At 41.6% G+C, this 22,271-nt stretch overlaps 1 protein-coding gene across 1 annotated transcript; it reads right to left on the bottom strand.

Annotated features, from left to right (window-relative positions):
• Positions 1-21,575: 21,575 nt before the first annotated feature.
• On the bottom strand, positions 21,576-22,208 carry LOC136536697 (uncharacterized). Its single transcript, XM_066528903.1, has one exon. The coding sequence runs from the start codon at positions 22,206-22,208 to the stop codon at positions 21,576-21,578; it is 633 nt and encodes a 210-aa protein (XP_066385000.1).
• Positions 22,209-22,271: the final 63 nt, after the last annotated feature.

Consider the following 22,271-nt stretch of genomic DNA (forward strand, 5'->3'; position numbering starts at 1 on the left):
ATTTGGCATTAGTAACCAGACTATCATGTAATGTTGATTAATCGCACGTTTGGATGAACATCAGTGCAATTCCAGTCCTTTGTCGGTAATCATGATTTAAATTTGCATGCATCATGAGCACGATAAGTGGTCGAATTGGTGATGCCATGTTGCGAGAATGAATTGTTATGCCTCTGTTTTTATTGTGCTTTTGAGAATTTTCTCCAGTAATTTCAGTTTGGCATGAGTACCTAATTCATCTGCAATCTCTTGACATCAACCAATAATCGCTTATTGTTGCAAATTTGCAGATGACGCGCACCCATGCTAGAGCTGGTGGCAGCCAGGATGGCAATCAGGATGACTTGCCACCCCCACTATCGCCGTCTGCTCAGAAGTTCTTTACCCAGTTCCTAGGTAGCCAGAGGACAATGGAAGAAGCTTTGCGCCTTATCGCGCAAAACACTGCTCGTGGCCACCCACATTAACTAGGGGCCGAGCCAAATCAGCACAGTACATTCAAGGAGTTTCTAGACACGAAGCCTCCGATCTTCAAGGTGGCTGAGGAACCACTACAGGCCGATGAGTGGCTGAATACCATTGAGCAGAAATTCCATCTGTTGAGGGTCACGGAGCATCTGAAAGCAGAGTATGCTTCTCATCAATTGCAAGGACCAGCAGGGATCTGGAGGACACACTTCCTGTCATCTCTGCCTGCTAATGCGCGAGTGACCTGGGAACAGTTTAAGCTGGCTTTTAGGGGACACCATATTCCCCCGGGCCTGATGCGCATGAAAGCAGCCGAATTCATGAGGCTCACTCAAGGAACAAAGTCACTCACAGAATATATGCACGCATTCAACAACTTGTCAAGATATGCTCCCAGTTTCATGGATACCGAGGAGAAAAAGATAGAGAGTTTCAAGCGAGGTTTGGGTACCAAACTGATGAAGACTATGGCAAATTCTCGATGTGCCACGTACAATGAGTTTATTAGTGATGCCTTGACCCAAGAAAACCACAACAACATGCATGCAGTTGCTAAAGGTCGCAAGAGGGCATATGAGGCCGGTGCATCCGGATCTTTCCAATCAAAAGCACCTATCACAGCTAGGCCACAATTCCGTCCACCTGCACCCAAGTTTAGGCCTCCACCACCGAAAGCTCAGAATAATAGGCCACAGAAACCATTCCGTAAGGCGTTCACTATTGCCTTACCAAAAGGAAATGGCAATCAGGACAACTCCACCGGATTCAGAAGTAATCAACCATGTTTCAACTACAACCAACTAGGTCATTGGTCCAAGGAGTGCCCCCACCCCAAGAGGAATGGCAACCCAAATCAGAACAATCAGAGGCAGGTGAATGCCAGGGCACGTCAGGGACAAGTGCATTATACCGCTGTGGAGGAAGTGCCCGCTGGAGAAGTTGTCACGGCTGGTATGTTTCTCGTCAACAAGCATCCCGCTGTTGTTTTATTTGATTCGGGAGCTTCTTATTCATTTATGAGTCAAGCATTTGCATCTAGACATGATCAAGAAATAATTGAAGTAAGCAAAGGGGGTTTTAACATAAGTTCAGTAGGGGGAACTATTGCTACCAAAAAGATAGTCAAAAATGTACTCATCTCGATACAAGGGAGGGAGTACACAATAGATTTGATAATATTGCCGGGGTTGTCGATAAGTGTAATCTTAGGCATGAATTGGATGAAGTATCATGGTGCTCTTATTGACACTAGCACTCACACTATTATGTTGAGAGAACCCACGGGAGGGAATGCTTTTCTAGTCCCACTCTCCCGCGATTTCGAACCCCAACATTTAGCCTGTGCTATCCAAACCACCACAATATGTGATATCCCCGTGGTTTGTGAGTTTCCGGATGTATTCCCAGAAGAATTACCAGGTCTACCACTAGAGAGGGACGTGGAATTTAAGATTGAATTAGTGCCAGGTACCGCACCCATATCCAGAAGGCCCTATAGAATGCCACCCAATGAGTTAGCGGAACTTAAGGTTCAATTGCAAGATCTATTGGACAAAGGTCTTATCCAACCTAGCTCATCTCCGTGGGGATGTCCAGCCTTGTTTGTGAAAAAGAAGGATAAGTCACTGAGAATGTGTGTAGATTACAGACCACTCAATGCGGTGACTATCAAGAACAAATATCCGTTGCCCCGCATCGACATCTTGTTCGATCAGCTAGCGAAGGCAAAGGTATTCTCCAAAATTGACTTGAGATCAGGTTACCATCAGATAAAGATCAGACCAAAGGATATACCTAAAACTGCTTTCTCTACTAGGTACGGCTTATACGAGTATTTGGTTATGTCTTTCAGACTAACAAATGCTCTAGCCTATTTCATGTACCTAATGAACTCGGTATTCATGCCCAAACTTGATAAGTTCGTGGTCGTGTTTATCGATGACATATTGATTTATTCAGAAAATGAGTCAGATCATGAAGAGCATCTGAAGATTGTCCTATCCAGACTGAGGGAACATAAGCTATATGCCAAGTTTAGCAAATGTGAATTTTGGATGAGCAAAGTACCTTTCTTAGGTCACATTTTATCAAGAGATGGAATCTCAGTAGACCCATCCAAAGTACAAGAGGTCATGGATTGGAAAGCCCCAACTTCGGTTCTTGAAGTTCAGAATTTTCTAGGGTTAGCAAGATACTATCGTCGGTTTATTCCAGATTTCTCAAAGATAGCTAAGCCTATGACCAGACTACTTCAGAAAGATGAGAAGTACCAATGGACACCAGAATGTGAAGCAGCTTTTCACACACTCAGAACTTTGTTGACTACAGCACCTGTGTTAGCACAACCAGACATTGAAAAGCCATTTGATGTATTTTGTGATGCATCAGGAATTGGTTTGGGATGTGTACTTATGCAAGAAGGGAGAGTAATTGCATATGCCTCTCGGCAATTGAGAAAACATGAAGTCAACTACCCTACACATGATTTGGAACTTGCAGCCGTTGTTCATGCATTAAAGATATGGAGACATTACTTGTTGGGCAATGTATGTCATATCTATACTGACCACAAAAGCCTTAAGTATATCTTTACCCAGCCAGAACTGAACATGCGACAACGAAGATGGTTAGAATTGATTAAGGACTATAATTTAGAAGTGCATTACCATCCGGGTAAAGCAAATGTAGTAGCCGATGCACTTAGTCGGAAGTCCCATTGCAACACTGTGGAAGCATTGTTGGAAGATGGATTCAACTTGTTACATCCTGCTGTACTACACAATATCACAATCAGTTGTTCATTGGAGAGCAAAATCATAGAGCTACAGCAGACAGATGTAGGAATAAGTCACATCAAGAGAAAAATGCAAGAGCAAGAAACCAAACATTTTAGATTGGATGAAAGAGGTGTATTATGGTTTGAGGACCGACTGGTGGTACCAAAAGACCATGAGCTAAGGAATCAAATTTTAGAAGAAGCTCACTCATCCAAATTGTCTATCCATCTGGGTAGTAGTAAAATGTATCAAGATTTAAGAACCTATTTTTGGTGGACTAAGATGAAGAAAGAGATCATAGCCTATGTTGCTAGGTGTGATAACTGCAGTAGAGTGAAAGCCGTCCATATGAAAACTGCTGGATTACTTCAGCCATTGCCTATTCTAGGATGGAAATGGGAGGAAATCAGCATGGACTTTATCACAGGCCTTCCAACGATGCCACAAGGTCACGATTCAATATGGGTTATTGTTGATCGTCTCACCAAGTCAGCACATTTTGTACCAGTTCACACAACATATCACGTGGGGAAGTACTCTGAGTTATATGTTTCCCAGATTGTGAGACTGCATGGAGTACCCAGGACTATAATCTCAGATCGAGGACCACAGTTCATAGCTCGTTTCTGGGAGCACTTACACCAGGCTTTGGGAACCAAGCTAATCAGAAGTTCAGCTTATCATCCGCAAACTTCAGGACAGACAGAGCGAGTGAACCAAATCCTAGAAGACTTACTTAGAGCTTGTGTTATATCTTCAAAAGATTCATGGGAGAAATGGTTACCTTTAGCTGATTTCTCCTATAACAACAGTTATCAAGCGAGTATCAAAATGGCTCCATTTGAAGCCTTATATGGTAGAAAGTGCAGAACTCCATTGAATTGGATTGAGCCTGGTGAAAGGAGATACTTTGGTATTGATTTTGTCAATGAAGCCAAAGAGCAAGTACGTATCATCCAACAACATATGAAGGCAGCTCAATCAAGACAAAAGAGTTATGCCAATAGAAGAAGAAGACCACTAACTTTTGAAGTGGGTGACTATGTATACTTGAGAGTATCACCCATGAAAGGTGTGAAAAGATTTGGGATGAAAAAGAAGCTTTCACCAAGATATGTAGGGCCATACAAAATTTTGGAATGAAAAGGAAAGGTTGCGTATAAGTTACAACTTCCACCAGAGATGAGTGCAATCTTTGATGTGTTCCATGTTTCTCAGCTAAAGAAATGTCTTCGAGTACCGGAAGAAGCTATTGCACCCACCAACGTGCAGCTTCAATCGGATTTGACCTATGAAGAAAAGCCAATTCGAGTAGTAGAAGAGATGGAGAGAGTGACAAGGAGTAAGATTATTAAGTTCTATAAGGTGGTGTGGAACAATCATAGTGAACAAGATGCTACGTGGGAAAGAGAAGATTATCTACGAGAAGTTTATCCCGCCTTTTTCCAAGAATGGTAGGTCTTGCAAATCTCGGGACGAGTTTTTATAAGGGGGGGGGCTATAACACCTCGGGTTTTAGCCTTGCATAACTTGACTCGCATAGCATGAGCATGATCATAAAGCATTCTTAAACAAGCATTTGACATTTGAAACATTCAATTGAAACATATGCAACATTCTTATTATTTCATGTTTCCATGTGTATATGCATATGATCATGGATGAACACATATACTTGGTAGATGTGAGTCACAAAAACATGTAACCACACTTGGGTTAGCAATTAGAACATTGTTCATGAAAGTCACTTTCCTTAATCAAGCCTTTAAGGCATATTTTATGTGTTTGCCCTAACTAGCTCTATGAGTGACTACTACATAAAATGATTGAGTGACCTTGCAAATTGCTTAAACATGCTTAGGATATCATTATGAACAACTTTGGTATTTAGGGCTAGGGCTAAATTGGTCATTTAGTCATGGTTTGAGTATGTATCATGATTTCAAAGTGACATGTTTGACTAAAGTTGAACTAGGTGCTAGAGACCTTGCATGGAGGAGATCACTAAAGCAATGTTGTAGTGTTTGACATAAGGAACAACTTTGATTTTTGGGTCTTTGACTAATTCAAGTCCTAACATGTGTGAATTTGGATTTCAAAAATTAGTGAAATCAATCATTTCAACACTTAGCAAATTTTGCTAAGTCATGAACACTGACAGCCTGACAAGCCAACCTTGAGCACGATTTTTCTCTGTTTCTGTTGTGAATTAGAACAAGTGCCTTGAACAAGAAGTGTAGCTGGTACATAGGTCCACAAATTTGGTTTAGGATGTTTGCACAACAGAGCCATGGATTTTCTGTAAAATCGTTTGCGAAACTCATCATCAGGCTCGGCATGTCGCGACTGAACGAACTGAATCAAGCCATCAGTGGCCGATCGGTTCAGGTCGTGGTCACCATGTGGCATGGAGCGTGGCCGCGCGTCGCCGGCGCAGTGCACCTTCATCACGCCAGCACCCACCCGCAACGCCCAGCGCCCTTAGTTCGTTTTCCCCACTCCTCCTTCGTTGTCTCGCAGCGCTAGCAGCAGCCGCCGAGCTCCCGCAGCTCCGCCGTCGCCATAACCATGCACAAGCTCACGCCTAGCCACTCCATCACCACCGCAGCACTCCATCGCCACCCTAGCAACCTACTACCTCATCCCGTGCCACTGACAGCGCTTGGTAAGCCACCGCAACGCATGCGAGCTCGCCGGAGTTCCACCGCGAGCCCCGTCTCCATGGCCATGTCACCACCGTCCACCCCAGGCCGCGTTAGGGCGCTAGATAGCTCCGCCGCAGCTCGGTGATGCTCGGCGTAGCGTTCGTTCAAGCCACCGTAGCCCCCATCGGCGTATCGCCGTAGTCCAGCCCCGCCATGCCGCCATGAACGTCGCCACCGTACTTAGCTCCGTCAATAGGGCCGGCCAAGTGGCTCAGTAGATTCGCTAGGTCAAGTAGATCGCATAGTGAAGATGTCATCACCGGTGAACTCGCCGCCGTCGAGTTCTAGCCGCGTCAGTCGAGCAGCGCCGCCGTGCTCTGCTATGTCTCGCTGACCAGTGGGTCCCGCTTGTCAGCGACACAAGAAGAGAAAGCTAGTTCAATTTTTACAGATTTAAATCCTGATTTCATGTGTTTTGTTATTTTTGTATCTTCAGTTTGGTAGCTCCTAAATTTGTGAAATAAATTTTGTAGTGTTCCTTAGGAAGTGTAGTATTTAGGAAAAATATGTTTTTAACATTTACAGTAGAAAGTTTTGGAGATTTAAATAGGGATTTGAAATGTGCTTTTGAATGCATTCAAATTTGTTTATTTTATATCTAGAGTTCCTGTGCTCCAAAAATTATGAAATTTTTGTGGTAAGCTAGTATTAGCATATATGAGCTCTGGTAAAAATTTGAGGACCAGTGCATGGGTAGATTTATAGTTATAGATTTTTCTTTTATGGATAGTCAATCCTTGCATGAATTTTCATAAATTAATTATGAGTCCAAAATTCATGAAATTTGTTGGAGGTAATCCTAGTACCATATGGATGTTAAGAAAAATAGGAAATCTGTTTCTTGACACTTTTCAATAGGATTTGCCATTTATGCTATTTCAAGCCTTGCTTCCTTGTCATTTTTGTATAGGATGTTCTACTTGGTAAAATGACATGAAATTTTTATAGTAGTCCTTTGATAGCATTAGTAAGGCACTGTAAATTTTTGAGAATTTATTAAGTATATCTGATATATGTTTATTATTTAACCTAGATATCTAAATAAAATAATAAAGGCAATTAAATAAATAGTTTGGGCTTCACCATTATATTATCTTAAATGTATTTGGTATGCTTAAACTGTTGGTAGATTCTATGTTGTCAAATTTTGAATGATTACATGAAGTAGAAGTATTATTACTTTATATTGCATATTAAATAGTTTCCGGACTGATTCTAGAGTGTGATGAGTTGCATGTTGAAACTGATGTGTACTATAAAAATGGTTAATAACAAAGTTGTAGAGAATTTGATAAGCTTTCCAGAAAGTCTAGGATCACTATTTTTGGATTAGTAGAACTCTAGTTATGAGTGAAACAAGTAGCTACTGTTTGGGGCTTGGTCGATGCATTGTAGAAGTAGTTAAGTAATAATCGAGAAGAGATATGCACCTACTCAATAAATATGATGCACTTGTTAACATATATGCATTCGTAATACTTATGCCATACTCATGCATCTAGGATCGGAGGAAGAAATCACATTGCTGGAATTCAAAGAAGCAGAGGAAGGGAACCAGCAGGAGGATCCGCAAGCCACAGCTCCCAAAGGCATGGAGCAGAACCCTGAAGAGCTTCCGGAGTGTCCTGACCACCGTCCTACTTCCTTTCTGCGAGGCAAGCCCCGGAGCATTATAAGTCTCCCAGTAATTTACAAATGTTTACTTACGTATTTATGGTTGATGCATTAGGTTATAAAAGTTGAATGAAACCACTTGATGCATGTACATTCCTTGTCCAAATATTACACCTTTAACCGGTATAGGTCCAGGATCGAATAAATGCTTAGCCATGCTTAGACCGGTAGAAGTCGGGTGATATCCTATCACCTGCGAGATATAGGTGGATACCGGAGCACGGTTGGCTATATCTGCCATCGTGGAACAGAACCATGAGGTAAAAGTAAATCAAGACCAGACGGGAGGTCGATAGAGAAGCAACAAGACATGGAGGTCTTGGGTGTGGATCTATCCCCGTCTGTGTCGATTAAGGACCGTACCGTTGTTGGAACTTCTGACAAGATTGAACGCATGCCTCTCACTTAGCTGGTCGGATAACTCGTTCCGACCGCGAAGCCGAGTAATTCAACTCAGGCCGGGAATCGTTCTGTTGTGCGCTCCTTCTGGGGAACGATCAGACTGAGCCCAAGGGCAGGCTTGGCCTGAGCATCCTGGCATCTGGTGTTCCAGATTGTGCGGCGCAGTACGGACCCACGAAATGTGTACCGGAGTTGTACCAAAGGTGACCTAAGGCTATCGTGGCTGGTAGACCTAGGTTTGTGTTAGGAATAAATTCCCAGCTGGTTGAAATCGATTCGAATCGCCGTCTCTCCTGGATAGTGAGAAACTTGGCTAGCTCCAACATCGTAGTAACTGTGTTATGAAACATGATGGTTCGGATGAATATGGAATTACAACACCTGCTATGGTTACTATTGTATGTTTCTAAATGATATACCATATGTTTGGCACAGGATAGTTGCTAATCTAGAAATGAATAGTTATAATTAACTTGATAAAAGGAATCATAATTGTACAACGGATCAATTGCCTTTTACGCAAAATGTTATCAAGTTACGTCCACTTATATAGCCTTGCATAATCCTTAGAGTCATTTTATTTCTGGTTCATGACGGGTAAGTCTAGCTGAGTACCTTCTCGTACTCAGGGTTTATTTTCCCATTGTTGCAGATGGCACTGTGTATCATGGTTATTGCAAGAGTTGCTTCTATCCCGCCATGGATGAGGAGTAAGCCTTGGGCAGGCTTCTTTAGTAATTCCTATCTTTGCTTTTGTGGACCGTGATCTGGTTTGACACTGTATTAAACTATGTTAGAAACTTTATCTTCAAACTTATTTGCTTCCGCTTTATTTATCAAACTCGGTTTGTAATAACTTTTATTAGTACTCTGATGATGAAAAGTATCTGTGAACTTTATGTAATATGTGGCATGTATGTTGAATCCTGTACGATCTTGGTTGTTGTAAATCGTTTATCGAGACCTATCGCGGTACTCGACAGACTACCGGGTTTATATGGGTTCAAGTATGACAGTGCGACCGCTTGCGGATTACCATTGTACTTGTATTCTTATAAATTGGTCGGTTCTGCGATAATTGAGTAGATTTTAATTGGCATTGAGATAAGTGCAGGCTACTCTGAAAAATAGATCCAAGAGAACAAGATGTACCAACCCAACTATTTATTTATTAACTCAAACTTTAATATTCTTATCTATGGAACTTGGGGACATGCCTACAAAGTTCTAGCATGCATTACAAAAATTTAACTCACACATAAACATAATAACAAATCAACTAGGCACACCAATGTTCACACCACACTAATAGACTCGACTAGACTCAACTTGACTCGTTCTACTATCACTTTATTACATAAAAGGGACTCCAACATCTATGGGTGAGGTTTATGGAGAAGCTCCTCATACATCTTTGGCAGGTTGAGGCACACTCTTTGCTCATCTATCACCTGTTGGTGTCCCTTAATGGTTTCTTGTTGTGCCTTCAACTGATCCTTCAGTCGGCAAATCTTTGCTATGGACTCATAGCCAAAGTGTACCATCACTTGGGTAGTTGGATCTATGCCCTGAGGGTCCATCATTGCCCATTCCAACTCAGAGTGTTGGCGAGAGAGGAATCGATATTGGTCATCCTTCATATCCTCAAATTGTCGACCATGGAGACCCATGCATGCTGCAACGGCTACATCTTCTATGCTATCCTCCATGGTGGCACAGTGAGCATGATACGCATAGTTCGAGTCTAGCTGATATGCGCCCTTCTATTCGTCCTTAATGGAGATGCACACCCTGGTCTTCCAATAGGTGTCCTCTAGAGGATGCGTATGCTTATTGCAGACGTACTCCACAGCTGCATCCTAATCACCATAGTAGGTCTGAAGAATCCCCAAAAGTCGGTGGTGGAAAATGGAGGATTCACACCTCGACTTATACCAGACCTTTGTAGTCCATCCTAGGGGAGGGATTGGCTCATCCTCTTCAATGACATCTTTCTCTTCATCATCATCGGACAATAAGACGATATCCACTTCTTTAGGTTCCTCCAAGACTGGCTTAGGCGTAGGTACAGGTGTTGGTGAATCAAATTCTTGTTCCTAGGGTTCCTCCTCCTCAGGCTCCATGGACAAACCATGAGGCGGGTAGTAACCTCTGGTGCTGATGCAGGCAGTCTTACTGGCACGAGGCATCTATAGAATTAGATTTAGTTATATTAGAAGCAATAATTTTCATAATAGAGTAAGGCAAAAGAAGCATAAAACTTTAGCAAATAGCAAGGGTGAGATGGAAAGCATGAAATGAGTGAAGCAAAAGAAGCTAAAATGACCATTGCTAACTAGGCTTGTGTCCTACAGTCAATACAACTCTGATACCAATCTGTCACACCCGATTTTAAGGATAAAATGGAATGCAAAATTGTATGTGCTCCTAGAGATCAGTCACACATATAAGTCGACAAATTATGAATAGTATCATCACAAATGTTTATTATATCACGAATAAGACAGAGTCTTCACATAAATGTAGCAGAAGTATAAGAAATGATCTCTCATGGAAGCTCCATATCACAGGGACGTCAGGTTGACCACAAGTCTAGTAATCCTCAGGAAAGTCATCATTACCATGGCCATCTGTTACCCATCCAGAATTTTTATTCAAATAATGAAAATAAACAAGTGTAAGTACATGCCGTACTCAACAAGTGTAATCATAGGATTCATGAGGCTCAAAAGGCTTGACATAGGTTTAACAGCATTCAACTTTTAGTTGCCACAATTTTAGCTTAAGAGTAGCAACAAGTTATTTTAATTCCCAATGCAAAACACATGATCAATGTAAACATGAGTAATGAATAGCATAAACAGATAATTCTTAGTGATCATCTATTTCATAAAGGTTCCAAGGTCGCTCATGACCATGAGCATGACTGATATACCAGTTTTACACTCTGTAGAGGTTGTACACTTTCATTGTGAGTCATGATACCCATATACCCAGGTTAATTACTCCCAAAACACTTCCAAAGTGAGTAAGCAGGGGTCACTATAAAGCCTTTCAAAGGTTTGTCTAATAAGTTAGGGCCATTAGATTCACTCGGCAAACGGATGTAGAGCCCCCCTTCCCACTGGCATATTGACACGCAGCCTATACACATGGGGACAGAGGCCGCACTATACCTAATTCAGCAAGTCATTCTTATGCTAATAAAGGTAACCACTAACAAGCCAGAAAAGGTCCTCATACTGAGCTAAAGCTAGAGCCATGTAGCCCTCATAGCTGTACTATAAGTTTTGGATGATCACTTATAGATAAGTCTTTATGGAGAGAAATCTGAAGCATTTAAAAAGTAGCTAAATACTCTAGCCCCCTGTTTCCAAGTTGCTAAAAATTCATATTTTAATGTTTATTGCATATACCATTAGTCAAGTTACATGATCATGGTTTATTTGAGCACTAGCAAAGCTACCCAATGCATATCCCATAGGTGACAAGGTAAAAAGTTTAATTCTAGGGAATCCCTATCAAGGTGACACATGCAACATGAATTTAATGTATTAAAGTGAATAGGAAACAAGGATGATCCCATGCTATACATGCCTTGAACAAAGTACTCCTGCTAACCCTGCTCGTCAAAGTAGTACCCTTGATCTCCCACGAATTGCTCATCGTCTATACTCGATAATCATAGCAACATACAAGCATCAAAAGTAATCATGCATAGCAAACAAAAGCTATAGATTAGAACAGTACACCAATAGCATAAAATCAAGATGAAAAGTTTGGAAAACGAATCTATGTCTCGCTACGAACACACAGACACGAAGATCACAAAAATCGGAGCTAAAACGAAGAAGTTATGAATTAAACAAGATTTTCTTTAGTAAAATAATAGATTAAATCTAACCTCGAATTTTAAAAGTTGAAAACATACTTAACCTCATATTAGATTTGGATGGCCGTGATTAGATCGGGCGGGGAGGAGACGATGGTGGTTGGTCGGAATAGGAAGAACACGGCGACGCCATGGCCGGAGCGGCGATGAGCTCACCGGCGATATCGGTTTAGGGCCTACAGTGCATGGTTTTCCAAACGAAGAGGTCCAGGAGAGAGAGGAGAGGATGGGGAACTCACTGGAACCAAAAAAACAAATGGGGAAACGAAGACGGCGCGCGGCAGTGGCTTGAACACGACGGCAACAACGATGCTAGGGCTAGGCGGTTGCGAGCTCAATGCGAGGGTGAAAACTTGCTTTGAGGCGGAATATGGAGGAGGCTTAGGCCCGGGCGGTATTTATGAGGCGGGGCTGACTTGGGAGGCATGCCACGAGGCGCGTAGCAGAGGCAGACACGAACGACCTCGACGGCGGAGTCCGACTTGAACACGAGCGGGAGGATGAAGGAGACTTCGACACGGTGGCCCCACCTGCCAGCGAGAGAAAGGAGAGGAGGAGCACGGCGCGACTGGGCCTTCGGCGAAGCTGGGCCGCTTGCTTTCCTGGGCCGCGGGAAGGGAAGGTAATGCTGGGCCGCACAGAGGAGGAACAACACGGGGGCGAGAGTGGGCCGTGCGCGGAGAACAAGGCCGAGTGGGCCAAAAGAGAGGAAAAGTGAGGGAGGAAGGCTTTGTCTTTTCTTTTTATTTTTAAAACTTTTTCCAAAGAAATTTTCAAATGGACTTTGAATTTGAATCAAACCAAGCATCACAAAAAAACCAATGCAGCAGCTTGAATGCACAATCATGTATGTTGACCTATATTTAATTTTAATTTCAGCAAAATTATTATTTTCCTAAATTCAATTGCCCACAAAAATGCATAATAAATCAAATTCTCCTATTTAAAAATTATTGCAAAATTTAGGGTGTTACAAATAGCCTCCCCTTTGGAAAATAGCAGTTGGAAGCTGCAGCAGCATTCTGCATAGGCACGGGACAGGTCCGGGGCCCTATACGTTGCCGTTAGCTGTTGCCAACTGTTGGAACAGTGCCCATCCGGTGCGTTGGTCCGGTGCACACTGGACTCGTCCGGCTCTTTATGGCTATCCTAACCCAAGCTGCAACCTTCTCTGCTCAAATAGAGCGGTGCGCCCGTCCGGTCTCTGGTGTACACCTTGGTGTCCGGTGCCCCTGGCTGCAGCTGCCCTCTGTGACACGTAACTGTATCTATCCGGTGCCTGGTCCGGTGGTTGGTCCCGTGCACTGTCCCAAAAAGAGAGTCACCTGTCAAAAAAAAAAAGAGTCACCTAAGGTATCGTGCAGGTCAAACTTTCTTACTTCCTTCATCCCATATTAGTTGATGTTTTAGAATCTCTCGCGGAAACCAGCACTGAAGCCAAAAGAGCAAAATGCCCCTCAGAGAGTAGAGATAGAGATGTACCGAAAAAAGAGAAATGGTGCATTGAGAAATAAGGTCAAGTTTTTTTAGAAAAAAATTGAATGCTATCAGGTCATCTACTTTAGGACAGATGGAGTAAGATATTTGTAGAAAAGTATTAGCAATATTTGTATCTCCAAATAAGCTTATTATGAAAATATATTCAACTTAATCTAATGTTATTTATTATGCACGATAAATATTAAGTCTCTTGTATGTATTCGACTAAAGTTAAAAATATTCAACTTTTTGAAAAGTGAGAAAGATATTCTTCATGAAAAGGAAGAAGTAGCTGAAAGAAAATAATATTTTATTTTCCGTGGGTCTCTTTGTTAGAAAATTTATTTAGCTAAAATGCTGGAGTAATTTGAGCTAAAGAAGTAACTCGTACAGATAGTTTTGCATGTATGAAAATAATTATTTGTACACTAAAGACAAAGTAACTCGGATAGTTTTTGCATCTATGAAAATATTTATTTATACATTAAATTTGTCTTTAGGGAGACCGAGAGCAGCCAGAGTCTGATTGGCTGTCAGCAGCGCGACAGGGCCACGTGACCGGACGTCTAAAGGATAGAATTCTGGGACGGTACCGAACGACCCGGAAATACGTCGCACTCCCACCAAATCACTGCAGTTCTTCCCTATCTGCCTCATTCCACCATGCACGCGTACCCTGTCCTCGTCAATCTCACCCCACCCTGCGTCCGTCGCTTCTTCTCCTTGACCCCCTCTTCTCTCTCCGCACGTGCGGGACTCAGGAGCTAGGATAAGGACGAGCATGCCCCATCTGCAGGACCTCAGGCACGCGCGCCCCTTCCTCCCGGCGCCCGGGCCATGCCCTCATGACTATCTGAATATACCTTTGAAATACGAAACACTTGCAAAATGAAACACTTAATGTAACATAAGTCTAAAGCGGACGAAACATTTTAAACATACAATTGCAACATCTGTGTGAAACATATGCAACATCCAGATAAAATACTTGCAACTTACAACATAAAAACACTTATTGCAACATAAGATTGAAACAGCTAAAATATTCCAAACATACTCTTGCAACATATGAGTGAAACATATGTAATATTCAAATAAGCACACTTGCAACATACATCTAAAAAGCAGATGAATTTGGAACGGACGCTTGCAACATACATGTACAACCATTGCAACATGTGTAACATCACGATCTATTTTTGCAACATCCATATGAAACACCTGCAACACACCTCTAAAACATCTGAAACAATCGAAACATACTCTTGCAACATGCACTTTCAACGCAATATCTTCTTCTGCTAGGTAGAATGGAGGTTCGTCGGTGTGTGGTGTTCACCGGAGGCAGTAGCCCGGCGGCGTTTGTAGGCGGCGAGCCAATGGCAGTGGCTGCACGTTATGGAAGGGAGGCATCGGCCGCACGAGCGGCGGGGAGGCTGCGGCCGCGCGACTTGGAGAGGGCAGCAGCGCGCCGCGCCTGGCAGGGACGGCCGCTGAGCGCCGCGACTTAGAGGCGGCTGCGCTCTGTGCCTGGCAAGGCCAGTGGCCGAGCGGTGCGCCTCGGGGGGCTAGCGGCTGTTCGCTCAAAGACGGCAGGCGAGTGGATAAGAGCGATTCGAAGAGGAACAAGTGGATAGAAATAAGTAGATGGGCAGTTTTCTTTTTGAGAAATGAAGGAGCATGAGTTGTTGGGCTGATAGTGGCCCAGCAAAGGAGCATCCACGACGCCCAATTCATACCGATAAAAAAATCAAATGGGGGCAGAGGGGCAGGAAGAGGTTTGCACCGACCCGCACCCTTTCATTTGCATTTTGACCTGCATAACACGCATCGTGTGTATATCTGCCCGACAGGGGCAGCCTGCCCCTGTCATCCCTCTGGTTCATCATTGGAATCGTCAGCAACTATCAACTGAAGCAACTTCATAGTTTTGCCGATTGACGAGTTCATGCTGCTTCATACTACGGAGTAGTCTTGATGCACGACAACGTAACGTGCATGTCCTTACCGAACACTGGTTAAATGATTTGATCAAAGAAATAAGGATTACATGCCGCGACGTAATGCTTGTACCATCAGCTTCAGATTATGGCCCTGATCGCTTCTCTTATAATCCGTACTTTTTAGCTTGTTTTTTCAACTGGAACAGTATTTTTCTCTCACAACAAATCAGTCGGTACAGTGTTTCGGTTTGTTTTTTTTCAGCAAAACGAACGGGGCCTATATTCCTGATTAGCTTGAACTCCTAGAGATAGACAGTATATCCATCTTGTTTTATATACTTTGCACGTTCAGTCTATTGCACTCCTCGTATAAATTCTTTGGGGACCACCATTTATTGCTTCATCTTTATTATGCTTTTTTTTGCGGGTCTTTACTGTGCTTTTAGTAGACTATAAAACTTTATTCGCGGACAATTTTGAGTGTTAACACCTAAGTATTCTTTCCGTCCTAAAATGAATATAATTCTCACTTTTCAATATGTCAGACAATTTTAAATTTAATCAAATCTATATAAAAAATACAAATATTTATGATACCAAATAAATACTTATTAGATTAATTATGAAATATATTTTATTAATAAACCTATTTAAAGAAATACATACTAACATTATTTTCTATATATTTAGTTAAAGTTAAGAAAATCCTACTGGTTCTAAACTTAGATTTGGATTTTTTTAGAAGGATGGCGTATATTCTTTATTTTTTGTAGGTTGTGCTATGTGAAAGAACATGAACAAGATGGCGATCGAAAAGCACTTTCTCTCTAATCCAGATGTGTGGTGATTCAGAACGACTATCAAATTTCTGCACATGTAGATAGACACAGATTTGCTTAAAGGACAGAGACAACATGAAGCAGAGAGTTCATTACTTGATTCAGTGGCTTTGTTATCAGGGCCTTGTTTAGATTGTAAATTTTTGCAATCTGGACACTATAGCACGTTTCGTTTGTATTTGACAAACTTTGTCCGATCATGGATTAACTAGGCTCAAAAGATTCGTCTCGTGATTTACAACTGTGCAATTAGTTATTTTTTTTACCTACATTTAATGCTCCATGCATGTGTCCAAAAATTGATGTGATAGAGAGAGAGTGAAAAAACTTGAAATTTGGAAGCAATCTAAACAAGACCCAAGGACTAAAGGAGTTGGTGAACCAGCCTTGCTCTAACATCATGATCATGTAGCTTCTTTTGTACTCCAGCAGTCATGTGCTCCGGTGATGACAGTGGCTAGCAGACCTGACGTGGTGTCTCTGCTGTTCCGAATAGGTAGCTGGAGTCCCTAGCTAGTATGACTTTTAATAAGCTTTCTCAAAAGGAAAGATCAACCAGTAGAGAAACGACTTTCGTTTGACATTTTTAGTGTCTCTTGTGTTGAGGTTCAGGACTAATCTGAGCATTAGTCCCGGGTCTAAATTTTATATGCACCAAAAGCTCTTTTATCCCGGTTGGTAACACCAACTAGGACTAAAAGCCACCCTTTAGTCTCGGTTGGTGTTACCAACCCGAACTAAAAGTCCTTCAACCTTTAGTCCTGGTTTGTAACACTAATTGGGACTACAAGGTGACTTTATAGTCCTGACTGGTGTCACCAACCTGGACTAAAGGTCTTCCACCCGGGACTAAAGGCCCCCCATAGGTGAATTCAAAAGGAGAGCGCCCAGGATTTTGTTAAATGTGGTGTACAGTTGAGTTGGTAAGGAAGCTACCTGTGATGCAAGAGGTCTTGGGTTCGAATGTCATGCACCGTAAGAGCGGTCTCCTAGAATTTAAACTTTTTTTTAGTTACGAGGATGGGCTTTAGGACCCGTTTGGCTGGCTGCGGGTGGCTCCGGTTCCTGCGCCGAAATCGTTGTTCATCTATACGTATTTCACTGTTCATCAAAGCCCTTTTTCTCTCTCCTTTCCTCCCCACTCACAGACGCGGTCGCAGCAGCCGGAGCCAGAAATTCGAGCTCCGCCGGCTCCGGCTCCCGCAGCCTCCTGTCGGCCGCCCAGCGGCCGACACCCTGCTACAGTGCCGGAGCCGGAGCCGACAGGAGCCCGGCCAAACGGTTCCTTAGTCCTGGTTGCGTGACCCGAGACTAAGGGTCCCGGATCCACGGTCCCGGTTTCCAACCAGGACTAAACCCAGTTTCCAACTAGGATTGAAGTCCACCTGTGTACTGGTGGTTATTCTCCTTTCAAAAAAAATCCTGTCTTAACCTTGTGCACACAACATATTAAGTACGAAAAACGAGTGTACTACATAGAAAAGTTTACCTCTTTTTTTTTGACAGCCTGCATTTTTTTTGACAAAACTGACAACCTCTATCGTTAATTAATATAGGTAGGTTATGTATGAGGAAAAAAAACATTCCATCAAACAAAGTAAATAAATAGAGTGCATCAATGAGATAATTGCACACGAATACAGATCGGTAAGTTACTAGGCCCCTTCAGCTCTTTCCCAACAATCCTCCTGTTAAAATCATAGACAGGTGCAATTTTTATATGGACGATGGATACGACTTTAAAAAAAAGAAAATATATTAATATCTCAGCTTCTGCATCGACCAATGCATATAGTTGTTTCTTATTACAAACATGAGCAATGCGGCCCATGGAAGGTCAAATATAAAGTTTTGAGCCAAAGATAATAAAATTAACGTTTCCAAATCCACATCTATAAAGCAATTCTATTGCCGAATCTCCAACCATGTCTTGCAAACACCTCTATCGCGGTTGCCTCAATATTCCGGCATCCCATCTTCATGGTCTGACGATCCTCCTCCTTCTGCAGTTGGGACCAGGACTCGCTACATAGCCCTTTCTCTCATTCGGAATTTAGGATAACCATCCTGATGGATTGTTTACAAGATAGATAAGCGTGCTTCGCTGCGCTGATAGATAAGCGCGCTTCGCTGCGCTGGTTTTAGCCTCGCACATGTTCTTAGTACGTGTTGTTTCGGTTAAAGAATTATGTTGGAAAAACTTAACAAATGGTGACTCCTCCGGTCCATTCCCACTGCATAGAGACCTCAGACGTAGTACACACGTTACCCGCCAGCTCTCGGAGGATTAACTCTTAGGGCAGCTCCAGCGTATGATCTAAAGAGGTGCAAATAAGAGAGAGTAAAGTAGAAGAGATGCAATACATTGGACCAAGCAAGGGTGCTAAGTTAGCATTTGTAAGAACATGTAGTTTATTTGAGCACCCGCTGCATAGAATAAAAAAATAAACACCACAAGTTCACTTGGCTGCTAGCTATTGGCATGCATGCTACTTCCTCCATCCTAAAAAAGAAAGCCACATATGGTTTTGTGCAGGCCAAACTTTTCTTAAGTTTGACTATATTTTTTAGAAAAATATTAACAATTTTTGTATTTCTAAATATTTTATTGTGAAAACATATTCAGTTATTAATCTAACGATACTTATTATGCACAATAAATATTAATAGTCTCTTGTACATATTTAGTTAAAGTTAAAAATATGTAAATTTTTAGGAAGTGAGAATAGCACTGTTTGTAGGATGAAGGAGTAGCTAATAGAAAATAATATTTTATTTCAATGAATCCCCATTAGAAATTTTAGTCATGTGAAAATATTTATACATTAAAGCTCTAGCTGTAAGCACAACGCAGGGACCGTAACCACGCGCAGCAGATACGCTGGGAGGCCAGCGATCCTCCCACAGTTATAGATTTTAATATATGTGTCACACTTTAAATACCAGGCTTTAACATAACTGTAGGGTATTATATCTACCTCATAGTGCTTTCTTAGATCCTGGGTGTATAACAATTACTCCCTCCGGTTTTTAAAGAATGTCGTTTTGAGGTTGTCTTCAGTTAAACATTTTAAACTTTGACTACAAATAAATTCTTTTGGTTTGAGTTTGAAAACATGAAAGTGATGTAAGTAAATTCATCTCAAAATATAGTTTCATAAAAGTATATTTTATAAATATTTTATAGCAAAAAGTAACGGTCAAAGTTGTTTTTTGAGACCATATCGTTGTCCAAAACGACATTCTTTAGGAAACTGGAGGGAGTATGATGGACAATATTTACCTTATATAAATACGTATTTCTGAGACCTATTTGTTTAAAGTTGGAACAAGCCCAATTAAATCCAACCAATATGTGGCTACCATCACAGGACAAATATCTAGACAAAACAAAACACAACTGGCCGTAAGATTTCGATCATACGGTTTGGAAATCGTGTGTTGAAACCAGTGGAAACACTCGATTTTGTATGTCGTCTTACCGGTTCTTTTGAGTTGTCGGCAGCCGCTGAGTCAACCGAATTACAGGTAGCTAGACAACCCTATGTTACTGCGTCACATGCACTGCTGAATGCTTGCGAACGCCGCATTCTATCACTCCCGATCGATAAGTAGCTGGGCAATAGCAATACACACAACACGACGATGCATCCGTCACCCGGCCTGACCCTGCAAGAAATCTACAGTAAGACTCAGCTCGCCAGTGATCGATCGAGTGGCATGGATGGGCCAATTCCAAGCGTGGAGGCCGAGCCACTGCTCGTGCCACGCCGCTCCACCGATGATAGTGGCTCGGCGGCGGCAACCGAGTCGAAGAGAGATAGTATCTGTTACTTTAACATGATATTAATTGCTTAACTGGACACATTATATTGCTAACGAATTGAATTTGTAGCGTCAACGACACCGCTATTCTGCTGTACATGGTACCGCTTGACCTCGGCACACTGCAAGGTGTTTGATCTGTTTGCATCGTCCTCTCTGCTGTATTAGCATTTCTCTAGCACCGTACCATAGACCGTATTATATCTTTTCATTTGCTAATTACTGATTTGCTATATATACTTTTGTTTTCTCCTCTCTGCTAGTACACGCGTCTCCAGTGAACTCGGTGCAGGGCAGCCTGAACCAGCAAGGCTAGCCGCGCGAGTTGTGGTGTGTATGACCTTGTGTGGAGGGGTGGTGTTGGCAGGCATCATGATTCTCCTGCGCAACATTTGGGGATATGCAACCAGTAGCGACAAGGATGTGGTGGCATGCATCGCCAGGATGCTTCCCATCCTTGCTGTTTCCTTCTTCGTCGATAGCCTTAATGGTTCTCTTTCAGGTCTGAAAACGAATTCAATGGTTGATATGTTTTGGAGACATCTCGTCTAATAATACTGTACTTCCTCGATTAAAATTGAAGAAGAAAAATTATCATTTACTAGGACACAATTTGCTCAAATCATAAAAACCACAAACATCAATTACTAGTACTACATCATTCAGTTAAAACCGTTTCAAGTTGAAACTATAGTACTATTTTACTTCTTATTTGAAACACTTATTTTTTATTTTACTAATATTAAATTTTAGGTCCTAGACACACTCTTACCTACTACAATGACATAAATAGTTGTTTCGGTGCTCATGTGCTCATGTTTTTCTTAGAGCCGGTGAATCCACTATTTTAGCTTTACTTGCTTGGACTACTCAGCGGAATATAGCAAGGAACCAGAGTTATTTGGAGCCGTTGCAAAGAGGATCTTAGTGATCATTTCATATTACTTTTGTAATTAAAAAGTGTATAACTTTTTACAAAGCAAGATAGATTTAGTGCCTATTTTTCATGATCTGAGCCTACAGAATTGAAGGCAAGATTTTTTTTATAATTTTTGTGAGACGATTCTATGTTCTATCTATTTTTTTTAGCATGTCGAATAAGAATTAACGTGAAGGTATAGTAACAGTAAGATTATGTAATTTGGCACTTTAGAGACATATAATTTGATGTGTATTTTTTTGTAACTTTCCAAGGGTAATCATAGGATGTGGCAAACAGAAAATTGGAGCTCGCGTTAACCTCGGCGCCTTTTACCTGGTTGGCATTCCAACAGGAGTGTTGCTTGCGTTTGTGTTCCATCTAAATGGAATGGTACAATGTCTCTAGTACCTTTCTCCTCTGCCCTACCAATTGTTGTGTAACAGTCGCTTTCACTTACTCATGAGCAGTGGCGGACCCAGGATTTTTGCATAGGGTATGCGCCGCAAAAAAAATTCTTATACAATTCGGTAAACTATTTATAATTCGGTAAAACCATATTATAATTCGGTAAAACGACGTCAAATCTTAATATAAATTGTTCAAATGAAATACAAATACTTCGAAATATAACAATAGGAGACTTACAATATTACTTGTTTATCCGCCGCTTTCTCAATGACATGAATGTCTCCATTATATCATCTTCATTAACTTGGAAGAAAATATCCCGCTCAATAAATGTGACTAAACAATCATCCAAAACAATATCACCTATCTTATTCCTTGACTTTGTTTTCACTATAACCAATGCAGAAAATACCCTTTCAACACTCGCAGTTGCCACTGGTAAAAGCAATATCAATTTGAGAAGCAAGTACACCATATCATACACTTTGTGTCTCTTTGTTTCAACAAGCTTAACTGAGAGATCAACAATGTTGTCTAGACCTTGGAAGATAGCATCTTGTCGCATGTCATTAATATAATTATCAAGTTGCAATTCCAGTTTTAACAAATCATTGTTGGAGAAGTCCTTAGGATAAAATTCAGCCAATCTACGTACCTTCCGTGCATCAAAAGAAGCAAAGGAGTTGGAAGGACTGAAGGCTGACATACAAGAGAGTAGCTCCATATTGATCTCATCAAACCGATTATCAAGCTCTTGACTAATTTGATGAATGACACCAATGTATACTTCTCTTCGGAAATGGTCATCATTTGTTTGGTTTCGGGCACGAGCATACCGTGCTGATTTTCCATAAGGCACATAAGCACCATCCATAGCAGGAACTTCAACACCATGTTTAACAAAAAAGAAGTGACCTTCTGAAGAAAATTATCCCAA

This window comes from Miscanthus floridulus, chromosome 2 (genome assembly GCF_019320115.1).
Source record: "Miscanthus floridulus cultivar M001 chromosome 2, ASM1932011v1, whole genome shotgun sequence".
NCBI classification, from domain to species: domain Eukaryota; kingdom Viridiplantae; phylum Streptophyta; class Magnoliopsida; order Poales; family Poaceae; genus Miscanthus; species Miscanthus floridulus.

Excerpts from the sequence above, each read along its gene's own strand:
- LOC136536697 (XM_066528903.1), bottom strand. The coding sequence starts at position 22,208 with ATGGATGGTGCTTATGTGCCTTATGGAAAATCAGCACGGTATGCTCGT.